This window comes from Hakea prostrata, chromosome 5, assembly GCF_041222555.1.
Source record: "Hakea prostrata isolate BN-2017 chromosome 5, UWA_Hpros_2, whole genome shotgun sequence".
NCBI classification, from domain to species: domain Eukaryota; kingdom Viridiplantae; phylum Streptophyta; class Magnoliopsida; order Proteales; family Proteaceae; genus Hakea; species Hakea prostrata.
In genome coordinates, this window is record NC_142604.1 from 17,335,984 (window position 1) to 17,351,502 (window position 15,519).

At 37.5% G+C, this 15,519-nt stretch overlaps 1 protein-coding gene across 1 annotated transcript in view; it reads left to right on the forward strand.

Moving 5' to 3' along the window:
• LOC149015518 (tRNA synthetase class I (I, L, M and V) family protein) overlaps positions 1-15,519 on the forward strand; it is a 59,003-nt gene that overhangs the window by 40,358 nt on the left and 3,126 nt on the right. The window contains exons 16-22 of the mRNA XM_089155353.1: positions 6,248-6,385; positions 6,514-6,617; positions 6,732-6,795; positions 10,108-10,196; positions 10,289-10,430; positions 11,047-11,107; positions 11,185-11,252. Coding sequence (XP_089011479.1) covers positions 6,248-6,385; positions 6,514-6,617; positions 6,732-6,795; positions 10,108-10,196; positions 10,289-10,430; positions 11,047-11,107; positions 11,185-11,252 — 666 coding nt within the window. The remainder of the gene's footprint in view (positions 1-6,247; positions 6,386-6,513; positions 6,618-6,731; positions 6,796-10,107; positions 10,197-10,288; positions 10,431-11,046; positions 11,108-11,184; positions 11,253-15,519) is intronic.

Sequence of the window (15,519 nt, forward strand, 5' to 3'; positions counted from 1 at the left end):
ATCCTCATCCAGAAGCTCCATATCGATCAGAGGGTAATCATCATCCATCTCAAATATGGGAAGATATGGGTCGCAGTCTAAAGATCCTCGCTCATATTATAGTGTAGGTAGACAAGGTCAGAGCACACAATTGGTTGCGCCCTGAGTGAATGAGGCTGAAGGTGCTCAAGCACAACCGGGGGAACATGTTTGGGAGAGCACTTTGCTTGCAATCCTACTCAAGTTGTGTGAATCAGTCCAAATTGAACCACCATAAGCAACAAACATAGACTCCAAGTCATTTTAATACTTAAATAACTAAATTAAAGATAGAATCATAGAATATAATAATTAAATGTATAATGTATAATGAAATAAATGAATGAACTTGCCTGCAGGGGGGTTCGTGATACAGCCAAAGACGACCGAAGCTCCAAGGGATCCCTAAAAGCCTTTATCTAATATATAAAGAGAAAAAACAATAACTAGTTAGTACTTAGTAGTTACTAGTTACTACTTACTAGGTTAATGACTTAGTATAAAACTACGAATGTGAATATCAAATGATTTAATCACTATCTTACCTCCATAAGGATGACGCTTGTTTAGTGATCCGGTTTGAACTTCTCACTAGGTGGACAAGATCCATAAATCTTGCCTATCAATATTGTCCGAATGGTACTGGGATTTAAATAGTAGTGTAAGAAAAAGTATGTCATAAAAGGGAATAGTTAATGCTAAGCCTAATAGGTGATAACATAATGAAAATTAAATAAATATAGAAAGAAACAAAACAACTCAAGCCTAGGAGGGATGGAAAAGACTCAGTGATGATTGAAGGACTTGGGCGTGGGAGAGAGAACTGGCTATCACGAGAAAATGTGTGAGAGTAGGTTTCGGATCTACATCCTAAACATTACCAAGGAAGATTTAACTATCACAGGAAATCAAAGGATAGAAGAGCTCTCTCCCCAGAGAAGAACCTCGTTAAACCACCGATGCAAACATACTCCAAGGGGTTCCTACCTAAAGTGAGGCTATCCAAAGTAGAAACGGTATGGGCCTATAACTCACCCCGACACTTGTCCCTATCATCCTTAATGCAAGGTGTGGATATATGAAGGTGCTAACATGTGAGCTTGGTACGTATTCTTCACAAGCTTGACCTTTCAATCTCCTAACATAAGTCAATGCGGAGCAGACAAGGAGTCCAAAAGAGCCATATCGCATCCAAAGGCATAAGCATCAATACAAAGTTATAAAGGTAATGATATGTGTAATGTAAATATATGTATACAAATGAAAATTAATACTATATGTTAGACTTAGAAGGAGTTCTCTGCATCTTAACAGACTTTCTGTAGTTGGAGCCATTATGTAAATTTGAATACATTTTCCACTCCAACCTCCTTCACCACTTGCTGAGAATTTGTAAATGTATTTGCATCCTCTCTCACCGGATGCATCTAGACGAGGAACAGCCTCCCATCACAATTCAACATGAAATTGATGATGGAGTCAGTGGGAAGTAACCACAGCATGAGTCACTCCATAATGATTCCACATGGGCTTAACCCTAAGTATTATTTATGTCCTTATGCTTAGGCAAATAACATTGTATATCTCATATGGAGTGGGGCCGACACCAAAGATGCAATCATAGAGTAGGGCCGAGCTGATGTCGGAACACTATGGTAAGGCCCATTTGGAGAAAGCATCCCACTCTCCTCACACTCCCCATAAGTGCTAACTTCTGTTATGCGGGTGCAAATAGGGGGATATGGAAGAATCTCAAGATCCGGATCAGGATGGAGGAAGCTGACCCGAGGGGCCCGGGGATAGGAGCCGGACACTGAGACTCCTCATAGGGACGGGAGCCACCTACACCTCAACCTGGTCTCTAGAGGACCAAAGACTGGCCTGATGTCATAACTGGTTACATATCACGCCTCCTGATCGGCTGGATGGGTAGCTCGGCTATCCCTACATAACCCTGGATGGAAGGTCATCTAAAAGGCATGAACTATCCCTGTGCTTTCTTTGCTTTCCACCACAATATAGAGGCCATTGCCTCGACCCGAGACCTGGGCAGAATCGGAAGCTAGATGCACCTTAATCTAGTGGCCACCTCCTCTAGTTGAGAATACACTCACTCTTCCTCTATCAGCGAGGCCTTCATGATCCAAGCTATGTGACATCTTTAAAATAGAGTGCCGATACAAGAAACACATACTAAGTATCTTGAAAAGCTCCACAATATGCTCCAAAAATGACATACATGCTTTAATAATAACCTCCTATTTTTAAATATTAAAAAAAATATGTATAACTATATAAGTATTTTTTTAATATATAAATAATTTTAAAATATATAAAATACACACTAACTATCTTAAAAATATCCACAACATGCTAAAAATTGCATACATGCTCACTAATACTCTCCTATTTTTAAATTTAAAACAGAAATTAATTATTTTTTTAATATTTAAATATATTTTTTAATTATTTAAATATATATTAAATACAGTAAAATTACATAATTAACAGAAAAAAATTAATTCAACACCATCACAGCAATATGGTGTCTCAACTCTCACATACATCCATTTGAAGCTTATACATGTACTATACATAAACATTTTTAACAATATACATAATTTAGTAAATAATTTTTAATAACAGAAAAAAAAAAAATAGTAGGAAGAATCAAAAAATAATTTTGACACTACAAATTCATAGATTATCACTCTAAAGTAAACATATATAAATTTGGAAGCAATCTAACATGATTTAAGGACAAATGAAACAAAAATCAAAAAATGAGGAAGTTGGTTACTCACCTTGCAAGATTTGAGAAAATGCACAAATGGAGGAGCAAATCAAGTGTTTGAAGGAAATGGAATACTAGAAATTAGGTGTAGAATGGGATGAAAGCAAGGAAATGAGCAAAAATGCAAAAAGGAAACACAGGAACGCAAAGCGAAACCAGGAGGCGAAAATGAGCCGATATGGGATTTAAGCCAGAGCGCCCGAAGACGGGCGAGAACAGAAATTGCGAATGAAAGAAATGGATATTTTGTGATACCAATTTCGTTTGGAGTTGGTTTGTGGAAGCGTTGATTTCAAGCCACTGCATAGGTGTTCAGGCATCGTAGCAGCCTTGCAGCAAGTATTGTTGGGGTAAGGCTGCATGGTAAAATCCCCCCGCTCTCCGACCCTGCTTGTGCGGAAGCCTCCCGAACCAGGTTCACCACCTAGCTGCACGGTTGTCAAGGCATCACCTAGGTGATGCTTAGGCATCCAGGCAGTTTTCTATGATGTAGGGAAGTCAGCACTCAACTAATTGCACAAAAGGTGGGCGCCTTGACTGGTAAGGCGTTCCCTAGGTGTTGCCTTGGGCTCCCTGGACAAGTAACCTTTCTGGACAACCGCTTTATTCCATTTTCCTTTTTTTTTTTTTAATTTAAAATTTTAATTTTTAATTTTTTTAAAAAAAAATTAGTTATCTAAATATGTTAAAAGTAATGTTATTATTGGCTGATTTATAGAATTCTGATGAGAGATGGTTTTGGCTTTCATGTGGCTTTTAACATTGTTGTTAATGATATTGTTTCATGTTACAAATCTTATGATAGGATGAATGAATTATTGATTTGTTCTTCTATGAACATTGCAAAATGTTTCATACTTGCATGCTAGGAATAAATTATGTAACTTCTGGTATGATATTTGGACCAAAGATAGTAGTTATATTGGAAAAATAACACTAGAACGCCTTGACCGCCTCGGCAATGCCTTGTGGCTGCCTAATTGATTAAGTGCTTTGGAAGGCTCTCAAACGCCTTGGCGCCCTGACTACTATGCATAGCTGTTCAGGTGCCTTCTAGGGGCCAAGATTACGGCATGCATGGTTTGGTGCAACAAGACTACCTTGAACACCTTGTTGTAATCCGAGTGTTGCCTTGCAGCCTCGTTACAATATATAAGTACAATATATCTTATATAATATTAGTTTGTCTTATTCTCCATAGGTTGTGCAGATTTATGTTTATTCCTTCATTTTTCGATGACTCCGGCTATATTATATTTTATGCTTTGTTTATATTTTCTTTGGTTTCTTATATTTAGCCGTTACTTGCATAATTATTTCTTACTGCATTTATATGGCTTCTACGCTGGATAAATACATGATTATATGAAGGGAAAATCACTAACACCCTACACATTAATCAAATTACTGTTGCACATTCACCCAAAAAAAGCCCCTCACACCCCTGCACTTTGCTCAAGCAGTAAGACAGCCCTGAGTTTCAATAGGCATACTGTTACACCCCAATTGTCTATCATTTTTTGTTTTGTTACCTGCTGACATGGCATATTAGACTTTTTAGTAATGCCTAAATTAGCAGTAGATGTTAAAATGTTTTAGTATTTTACCTCTTTACCTGCTCTTCTTTCTGCTTCTGCTTCTGAAAACCCTCCCCCACCAGGGCCACCACTTTTTCTGGTCCCGTCTCCTATCTCCAACTTTTTCATCTTCAACCTGAGGCAATTGAAATTGATCTATTTTTCTTCTTCTAGGATCAGGACTTGGGAGATGTGAGAGTTTGAGTTGGGGACGGAACTAGGCAAGGGTGGATAAACCATGGTTCTGGTAGTGTTTAATTTCAAGAGGCTGCATACCCATTAATTGCCACCCTCGGAGTCCTGAGGCCTGTTGCAGGTTGGCACGCTCCTCTAATTTCCTTCTCAACAGCTTGTTTAGGGTTTCATGTTGAGAAACCCTAACGAACACAGTCAATAAATATCAGCAGAGACACAAACTCAAAAATGAAATTCACTGGAGATTGCACAGGTGAAAGATTCTAAAGATGGAAATCTCCAAAACGATAACTAAAAAACTGAAAATACTTAGATGAAAATATCTAAGATATTGATGTAAAGAGTGCCTACTTGTCCATGAAGTGGATTCCAACTGGATCAATAACCAGGCTTCAGTCCCAGGAACTTACTTCATAAAAGGGGGACGGAAGCTGCAAAGAATACTTCCTCAAACGTTTGACCGACTGTACAGAAGGGAGACCTAATTCTTCTTCTTAAAGCATATACTAATCTCCAAAAGCTTCAGAAGGCATAGGGTGTGAAGCTTGCAAAGAATACTTCGTCAAAGTTTCGAACAACTGAACAGAAAGGAGAGCTAATTCGTCTTCTCAAACAATGAAGTAATCTCCAAAAGCTTCAAACAGCATAGGGTGCTGCTCTGCCTCAATCAAAACTTGAAAGGAATCTTAAAATGAGTTCATCTGGTCTTCTACAAATAGGAACTGATTTCAGGAGAAAAGAAGAGGAACTACCAAGTTGTGTTGGCACAGGCGCTAATCCCTTGTGCTTTGCGCTATATTCTAGCATGTACAAGGAAATATATAAACAAATTAGTAACATGTATGAGTGCTTTTTTCTTCAGTTGGCCAACCATAAGTGACCCTCTTTACACTTATTGTCTCTCCCATGTGGGTCCAACATCTTAGCCATTTTTACATCTTTTCGCTTCTCCCAATTGGGTCTAGCATCAAATAGAGCTTGTCTTCTGCATATTCCTGTTTTAAACTATGGTTCATATTTCTTTTAGGGAATACACTTTTAAATAACCAGTATACCTTACGATCATTGATGATTAAATGTGCTATATCAGGAAAAAACAAGTCATCTTTATCATCTTGTATTTTGTCATCGGTTTATCGATTTTCTCGAAAGTAGTGTGTCCTATAGTAAGGCATTTCATGGAAGAGGGTTGACATTTATAAATGGTGACATCTGGAAATTAATGGATATGTTCTAAAATTGGTTAGAATAACATAATCTTTGGCTAGGGTACTTTCTTGATCTGTAATTTGCACTGTTTATCCCTTCACTTTAAATTTTTTATTTTATCCTTCAAAGAAACGCCTATTTTCTGAGATCACAACATACAATAGAATAACGTTGAGCTTATAGTTAATTGTATGTCTACATAGAGCTTAATATATTGGTTCAACTCCCCTCAATCCGGATCCTGAGTGAAACAATGCACAAATGAAGAAGGAAAACATTGTATAGTTGTTTCAACTGTAGTTTTGGGATTTTTATAAAATGTTTTTTGTAATGTGTAATTCATTGTAAATTAATTATAGTGTTCAGTGTAGTTTTATTGCTTAGAGGTTGTTTTATCTGTTTGAAGGAAACTTCCCAGCCTAAAGTCTTATCACACTTCATGTTTGAACCTTAGGTTCTTGTAACTACATGTAAGGTGATGGCCCCATTCACGCCATTCTTTACGGAAGCTCTTTATCAAAATATGCGCAAGGTTTGTGATGACTCGGAAGAAAGCATTCACTATTGCAGTTTTCCTCAAGCAGGAGGAAAGGTACTCTGTTTTTGATTGCTTGTAACTGTTACCTCAGCCTATCACTTTAGGTTTGCAAATTTATATTCGAATCTACTGTTTTCTATACTTACATTGCACCCGAATTGTGTTGTATTTCACTATTTTAGAGAGATGAACGCATTGAACAAAGTGTGACAAGAATGATGACAGTTATTGATCTTGCACGTAACATTCGCGAACGTCACAACAAACCTCTGAAATCACCACTTAAGTGAGTTTGTAGTTTGTTTCTTATTTCTCCTTCAGGTATTCTTTACTCAAATGGTTACTCTTTCTGTTTCTTTCCTGTTGTTTATCTTGTCCCCCTTTTAACTTACCCACTCAGAGAAATGATTGTGGTTCATCCTGACACCGGCTTTCTTGAAGACATTGCTGGAAAACTAAAAGAGGTTTGGGAGTAACCTTCTTACAATTTGTTGTTCTGCTGTTGACATTTGACTCATGAATTACTTACCACCATATTGGATTGTGCATTTCTCTTTCTGTAGCTGCAATTTTTTTTTTTTTTATTATTTTTTTAATTTTCATTCTAGTCTGAGGAAAGAATTCTAGATGCCAGTAAGGCTAAATATTTTATGTAATTATATTACTTGAACTTGCATGGGTTGGATTAGTGGCTTACATTGAATGAGTCCCTGAAATTTGGACTGCAAGCGCATGGTCTTTATGTTTTTAGTGGGCACATTTTTTTTTTTGGGTTAGCTTGAACCAATTGCAAATATTTTATGGAACAAATTGATATCCTGTTCAAGTTTTATTCTTTGTTTTGTTTTACTGTAGCAGAGGTTGAGAGGTTTTGTCATTTGTGTATGTGGAACCCCCTCCATCACTTCCATGGTTACTGCCACATGGTACTTCAGTTAGGCTTCATACTTAGCAGACATGTTACCCATACTGTGATCTATTTATGGTCATAATGTCTGGGATCAATCTGAAGCACCCTTGTTCTATAAGGAAGTTAAAGAAATTAATATGAAGTGATCCACACTTGACATTGGTAGAATATCTGGAATCAATCTGAAGCACCCTTGTTCTATAAAAAAGTTAAAGAATTAATATGAAGGGATAAATTCTTTTGAGTTTAGCCAGACTTGGCCTCTTGATAGGTGGTCTGTTGTGTGGGGACAGGTCTTGCCTGGTCCACATGTTGCTCCTAACTCACCAATCCATTTGGCTGAGAGTGGCAGATGTGTTAAAAGAGAAACAAATGCATAGTTAGGTAGACATTTTCCATATTTGTAGACTTGATCTTATAGTTCACACAATCGATGACTTGTCCCTACAGAGTAATGTCAGCTACAAAGATCGTTGCCATTACATACTAGTAAAAGGAAAGGAGCACTATGTCTCACAGATACTAAGGAATATACCCACCTAAACAGGGTCTGCTACACGGATCATTATCCTTCAGTCAGCTCTAGTTGAGGCCATTCTTGAGACGAGCCCCAATCTATGCATGTCTTACTGACTTATGGTTGTTTTAGGCCTGTCCCTAGATGTCTTTGGCCCCTTAATCTGGATCAAATCACTGCTCCATACCGGGGCATCCCAATGCCTTCATGGGATATGACGGGACACACATCATATTAGCCAAGACACAGCCCAAATCAAATAATTTGAATAGCATGAACCAAAGTTGAATCATTAAGGTTTTTCTTCAGTTGCTTTGGGTTTTCAGTTGATTTGGTCAGTCTCATTGGATCGGTTCAGCACTTGACACCCTTCATGATTGACAAATTAGTTGATTTAGTGTTGGAATCCTAGATTGATAGGAGTTCAACTAGAACCAATTCTTCTAAAATCTTTAATGAACAGGCAGGTTTTAATGAGGTAACATTGGGTTTTGGTCAAATTTGGAGATACCCTGGGATGGATGGAATTATTAGTTGAGAAGGTTGGATTTGTTTGTGTAGAATTCGGGTATTTGGGATTATTCCAGGAGATGTCTAGGATGAGTTGCATATTTGGGATGGTTTTTTTTTTGGGTTTTGAAGAAGATCCTTTGGTTGGGAATTGTTTGAGTTGTATAAGATTCACTTCTTGATTTGGATTCTCACGTGCAAAGATGGTTGGGATGTATATGACCAGCTTCTTGATTTGGTTTCTCTTGAGCATTGATGGTTGGGTTGTCCAAGACCAACTTTTTGTTTTGGGTTCTTCTGGGTGGAGGAGATGCATCAAACTTACAAGGGATCCTTGTCTGTAATCTGTATATGGTAACTTGAATACAGACTGGATCTTAAAAATCGATATTGAGGGAAATCTTGAATCGAGCTGAAGGAGTGCTTTTATTTTAGTCTTATGGGCTTCTTGCCTACCATCAAGGTCAGTGGGATAGACACACCTGTCCTATCAAGGCTAGGTCACTCTAGACTTAATCTCCAATAAGGCTGCAGTAACAGCTTGCAAAACATTGTCATTTATGAAATTCATATTCAGTATTTGCCTATGAGATAAGTTAAACTTACTTAGAAACTGAAATAGACTAAAAACAAAGTTCTAACCCAGCCCTACTGAACACTTAAATTAAAGGCAACTTAAAGAGGATGTTCCCTAGTCTGAGTATACTAAAATAGCTTAAGTTGATCCACTGGTTCAAACCATCAAAACCTGTTTTAAAAGCACCAAAAAATGAAAATCAATCATATTTGAGGCAAGACTTTGAGATCACAGATTTCAGGCAGTTGGAATACTTCCTTGGGATTGAAGTTTCCTGTTCTCTTAAGGGAATTTTCCTTTCATAAAGGAATTACACCTTAAATATTCAGAGACGGGATTCTTTTTGGGAGTCACTATATGCATGATCTTTACTATACTCAACTTGATTTGTGTTTCATATTTTGAGGTATCTGAAGTCAGCTCCAGGAAATGTGACTCTTCTTGTTTGTCACACTCCTGCTCATTGATGCCTTAAGGGATGCTGATTGGGCAGGTTCCATATCTGGCTATTGTTGCCTCATTGGAGCAATTTTGTGATATGACATAGTAAGAGACAAGCTTTGGTTGCTCTTTCAGGTACCAAAGCAGAGCTCGGGCTATTGCACATGGCATACGTGAGTTGTTTTAGCTCAAAGGCCTTTTTCTAGACCATGTTAATTCCTTCAGCTCTCACATGAGGCTGTACTATGATGGCAACTGTGCTATTGTTTGCATTACCCACATTAAAGTTCAGAAGTAGAGGACAAACCATGTGGAAATCAATTGTCATTTTATGAAGACAAACTTGATTGTGTTAATCAATTGTCATTTTATGAAGACAAACTTGATTAAGGGGTAATCTATTTTCCATATGTTAAGTCTGGTTAACATATGTCTTCACTAAAGGACTTAGTAGTAAGGGACTTTATTCTATTTTGTGCAAAATAGGCATTAGTGGGATTAGTTATGACTGAAATGTTCGTACACCCAATATAAACTTATTTTTTTAATTTAATTTAATTTATTTTTTTATAATATGTCTAAACATATTTTAAGTGATGTCTCAGCCAATATATTCTGGTTATGTTTTTCTGTTGTTTACCACCATCTCCTGATTGTGCCAAAATTATTCTGCAGTTTATGTTGTAACCGTTTCTACTATATAGCCATGTCTTCTAGGGTAGTAATCCTTCTGCCTTCCCATTATTGCATTTTGTTTACTGTGTTCTATATTTTATAGTCTTGGTATCTTTCCACTTATTGGAGATTCATTTACAATGCAGTATGTGCTTGAAGAGCTCAATATTAGGTCACTTATTCCATGTAATGAGCCTCTCAAATATGCTTCTTTACGTGCGGAGCCCGATTTCAGGTATGTCAGCATTGAATGTATTTCAGTAAAGATCCTTGGCATGAGTTCCTCCATGACTTTTTATTATTTCTTGTTTTATTTTTTCTTTTCAGTGTATTGGGTAAACGGCTAGGAAAGTCTATGGGAGTTGTTGCGAAGGAAGTCAAGGCAATGTCTCAGGCAGATATTTTAACATTTGAGCAAGATGGAGAAGTAACAGTTGCCGGACACTGTTTGAAGAGGACTGATATTAAGGTGTACTACTTCATGATCTGTTTTTCTCTTTCTCTTTATCAGAGTTCCAAATGATTATGGTGCTCTGCTTTTGGTGCAAAACTGCTTCTTTACACAATGTAGGGCCCTTGTCAGGAAGTGGATTTATGGTGTTCGTGAGATCTTGTTTTGAATTTTCAAATTTTGAACTTGTAGCTAGGAAAAAGAAAAGTGGAAGTAGAACTTTTATCTATTATGCTTCAATTTATTATTGGTACTCTCGTCTTCTGAAGGATATATTCTCTTTTACTAATAATCATAAGTTCAGAAAAAGAAGTTAATATTCATAATCTTTAAGTGAAATGGTTTTAATTGTTACCTGAAGTTTGTCTTTATTTCCATATTATAATTCTTGTTTTTGATTGTGCTATTAGCTTAGACTTGTTTCCTTCGATGCAATCCTTTCACCAAGCAATGCTAATGGTCCTTTGTAAATAATGAGATATAAAGTCTCCTCAACAATAATACATTGTACTAAATGGTATAAATAAACTTATCCTAGTGTTTCTTGCATGTTTCCTAACAATATCTTCCTATTAGCTTAATTACTACTGAAAAATCTTCATAATTTTTATGGGAGTGGCTCTTTAATTTTCAGGTTATTCGGGAGTTCAAGCGCTCAGATGACAAGGAAAAGGAACTTGATGCTGCAGGAGACGGTAGGGGATTGCTAAGGTTTCTTCATATAAGCTTGAGTTTCACTAGCCTTAACATTTGCTTGTGGCTCCATCTCCAGGTGATGTTTTGGTGATCTTGGACTTGCATGTTGATGAGTCATTGTCTGATGCGGGAGTTGCACGAGAGGTAATTACATGTCATCTCTCGCTTTCTCATGCGTATAATTAGTTGTCAACTTTCAGGTTATTCAGTTGTTACTTGGGAACAATCTCCACCAGGTGCCCCAGGGGATAGTTTTCCATGTCTCGGTGCCAAAGACAAATGTCAATGTGTATACAAAGAGTAAAAGGAGGTCATCTTGTCATTCCAACATTTTTAGCCTAAAAGCTAAATGTCTTAAAACTCCTAGAAGGCTTAATCAAGTTCAGTAATTTAATGTTAAATTAATATTCTACTTACTGGCTGCGATTTATCAAATACTTTGCCTGAAGTTCCATTTGCATATGACATAAATTCAGTTAGCTAAGTAGGTCTCTGAGTTTGTAAATATGCGGATTTGATACTATTTACCAAAACACAAATGCAACAAGAAGAAGCCTTATTCCAGCTAAATGGGGTTAGCTGCATGGCCTTTCCTTCCAATCAGCTCTATTTGAAGCCATACTCGATACAAGACCTAAGCCATGCATATCATTTCTAACCACTTCTCCTAAGTTTATTTTAGGTCAGCCCCTAGCTCTTCTAGTTCTTTCAGTCTGTAATAAGTTAGCAACATTTAGAGGTCTCCGTTAAGTGTTTTTGTGCCACCTCAATGACTTTCTCGTTGCCTATCATTTGTGGGAGCTACTCTGAAACCATCATTGCGTATCATTTGTGGGAGCTACTCTAAAACCAGCTCTAATCTAATCGTTCCTTACGTTTCCTTCTTGTTTTTGCCACTCATCCATCTTAGCATCCTCATGTTTACTACATTGAGTTTATTTATATGATGCTTCTTACACTCTGCATTTTACATTATAACTTGTTTTACAACAATTCTTACAGAATTTTCCTTTGAGCTATAAAGGGATACCTTAATCACACAAAATCTCGAACATATCTCTCCACTTCATCCATCCTATGTTATATCTTTGGGAAATGTCACCCTCTATGTCATTTTATTTGTGATTGAGCCAAGGCACCTAAAATAATCGCTATGTGAAATCTATTCTCATCAAGTTTCACCCCCTCATTATTTGTCTGATCATGTACCAAACTTTCATCCTAAATGTTTCGTATTCGTCCTTAGTTTAAGACTTTTTTATTCTAATGTTGCTCTCCATGATTTTAATTTGGTATTAATCTTTATGTCATCTACCAAAACAATATCAACAAAAAGCATACACCATGGAACCTCATGTCGAATGTCTTTGGTTGATTCATCCATTATAATTGCAAATAAATATGAGCTTGATGCTTATCCTTTGTGTAGCTCAACTGTAACTAGGAACTCACCACATTCACCCCTCACTATTCTTACACTTGTCATTGAACCATCATATATATCTTTAACTATGTCCATACATAATTTGCTAAATTCACTTTCTAGAAACTCTATCTTATGCTTTACTAAGTCAATAAGGACCATATGTATATCTTTCCATTAGTTTCCCAACACGGTAAAGAGCTTCAATTATAAATTTCCCTGGCATAAATCCAAATTGATTCTTTGTAATGGTGGTTTCTTGTCTCAAACAGGTTTTAATTCCACTCTCCCATAATTTAGTATGACTCATTAGTGTTATGTGTTTGTAGTTATTACAAGTTTGGATATCTCCCTTATTTTTGTAAATTGGAACCACAATGCTTCTTTGTCATTCACCTAGCATTTTCCTTGTGCTCATAATCTTATTGAACAAATTTATTAGAAAATAAACTTTAATCAACCAAAACAATGCAATAACAATAAGAACTAACAAGAAGAAAAAATAAGAAGAGAAGAGATGAAGAAAGAAGAGTTGATAGGAATCACATAAGCCTGCGATTCTAGCCTCATACTCTCAGAATCGCAGCCTCTTATTTATAGATATCACTAGTCTAAATTACAACTTGAGAAGCAAGCCATCTTGCCTTATAAAAAAGGAAATAAAGAGTATCATTATCTTTATTTAGCAATATTATCCTTCCCACCTAGATTTGATAATTCCGTGTTGGGAGATTTTGGCAAACTCCAAATTTTAGGAAATTCATCTTAGAAACCCTAACCCTAAAATCGGGTTCGCATCAGAGGGGCTGAATAACATAGCAATATCACTGCTCACAATCACTTCATCATTAACATTGTAAGGCTAAGCCACCAAATTGAGTTCCTGTAGGTGGTTGTTTCTCTCTGTCTGATGGTATGTTGGCCTTGTCAATGTAGCACATCAATCTGTTAGGGCACTGAGAACTTTATGCCCATACCCTTTACACATAAAGCACTACATGCGAGAAGGGTTTTAGAAACCACCGGGTTGGTAAATATGATTGATCAGGCTGTGAGAGTTTCATTGTCGAGCCAGACACTTGGGGTCTGTTGAAGAACTTCTATTGCGAAACATGTTGTGGCTGATTGTAACCGTTACCCCTAGGAGAGCTATTTGTAAAAGTCCTCCAAGTTTATGGTCATTTTCGACTCTTTTCTACCTGTTGTGCAAACTGTACAACAGATTCCATTGTAGGTAGTCAACTGGAAGCAAATGCAGCAGCAATCCAAGGATGCAACCGGTTACGACACTGTGTAGCATAATAGTAATATTTATCAACATACTCTTCACCATTTAGGTTCTCCTGTTTCAACTATCGAACCTGAGGTGCATGCATTGCTTTTAGTCAGTAGGCAAAAACCTTCTGTTCATAAGTTATTCATTTCAACCCAAATAGTTATTACAGCATTTCCCGAGGGTTTGATTTTGTTGTTGCTTGGTCCACCATTCTTTTATCTGCACTCCCGCTATAAAAACCCATCACTCAGCTACATTAGGAGAGAAAGATTAAGTATTACTTTATATATAATCTAATAATTTGTAAAATGTTGTAGTTATATATGAGTTATTAATCTAGTTATCCCATCCCTTTACAGTAGCCTTTAATTCAGACGACCTGAATCCGTCCCCGAAAACCTTGATCTACAATCATTTGTAATAGTGGTTAGCAAAATTCTTTCAAAACTCAAATGAAAGTCCTAAGTCTTAACTCCCAACTATCTCACCTCATTGTTAGTTAGGGACTGGAGCGTCAAGTTGTGCTCCAACTTTGTGACCATGGCCCTCATCGTATGTTTAACCCCGACTTTGCAACCACATCCAAGGTAACCAGGACTTGCCAGTGCGATCTTGTCAATCATGGACTGATAATAGGGCCTTTGTGCTATGTGGGATGGAACGGTGTTGAAGAGCATCCATTTAGCCACTGCTTCCTTCATCTTACCCTTCATGTTCTTCCATGCTTCTGAGACCTTGGCTGCTTCGCACTATTCTTCCTTAAAACATTAGGATCCTGCTCTAGTATCCGATCCTATTGATGTCAAAATCTGCTGAGGGAGAAGGAGCACCCCTCTGACCTTGTGACCTCCTGAACATGCCAAATACACCACGTGACCCAGATGGTCCAGCTCCTGCAGCTCTATAGGGACCAGCCCCTACACTGCCTCTGGCCCTCTCGTGCTCTTGATGAAGCGATGCCCTGCTCTCTACCATTGCCCCCTCAACTTCCTGGCGTCCGCTCTATGGACATCAACAAGTTCAACATTGTCCTCGTCGAAATCAAAATCAAGGGGTGTGCAGAAGACACCCTCATTGCCCCATCTAGTGCTGTAGCCACTCTCTACTTCTCTGCCTTCTTGCTTGTCCCCTTTTCCAACTCTCTAGTTGCTGTCACACTGAAACATTGTTGCACACCTAAACATCCTTCGAATTGCCAGTGAGGTGTGCCTTAAATTCACTAATGCCACCTCCCAGAAAGTTTCGGGTGCACAAATTACATTGTCTCTTCGCCTTATTATCATCATTCGACATGCAGCATTGCCATGCACGGTCACCCCTCACTCTAGGAGCAGCAGCCTGGCCCTTCTCTCTGCCCTAATTAGTCTATGACCACCCTTCCCTTCCATCTATTACGCTACGTGCCTCCTACTCCCTGACATCATCAATGTTGCATACACAAAGCAATTGTATAAGTCATTGAACAACATCAACATAATTTTTCCTGTAAAGAAACAATCATGTACCTGGCTAGTAAATCTTCTCTTGCCCATGTATTCTTCATAAATATAAATTCATTTTTTAAAATTTTTTGGGCAATAAAATTGGTTGCCCATGGCAAAACTGGCAATGAAAACATGTGGACAACACTTCAAAAGCACATAGAAAGCATTTCGTATTTTTTGTCTAATTTTTAAAACCTTTTCGTTATTTTTCCATACCTATTTATTTTT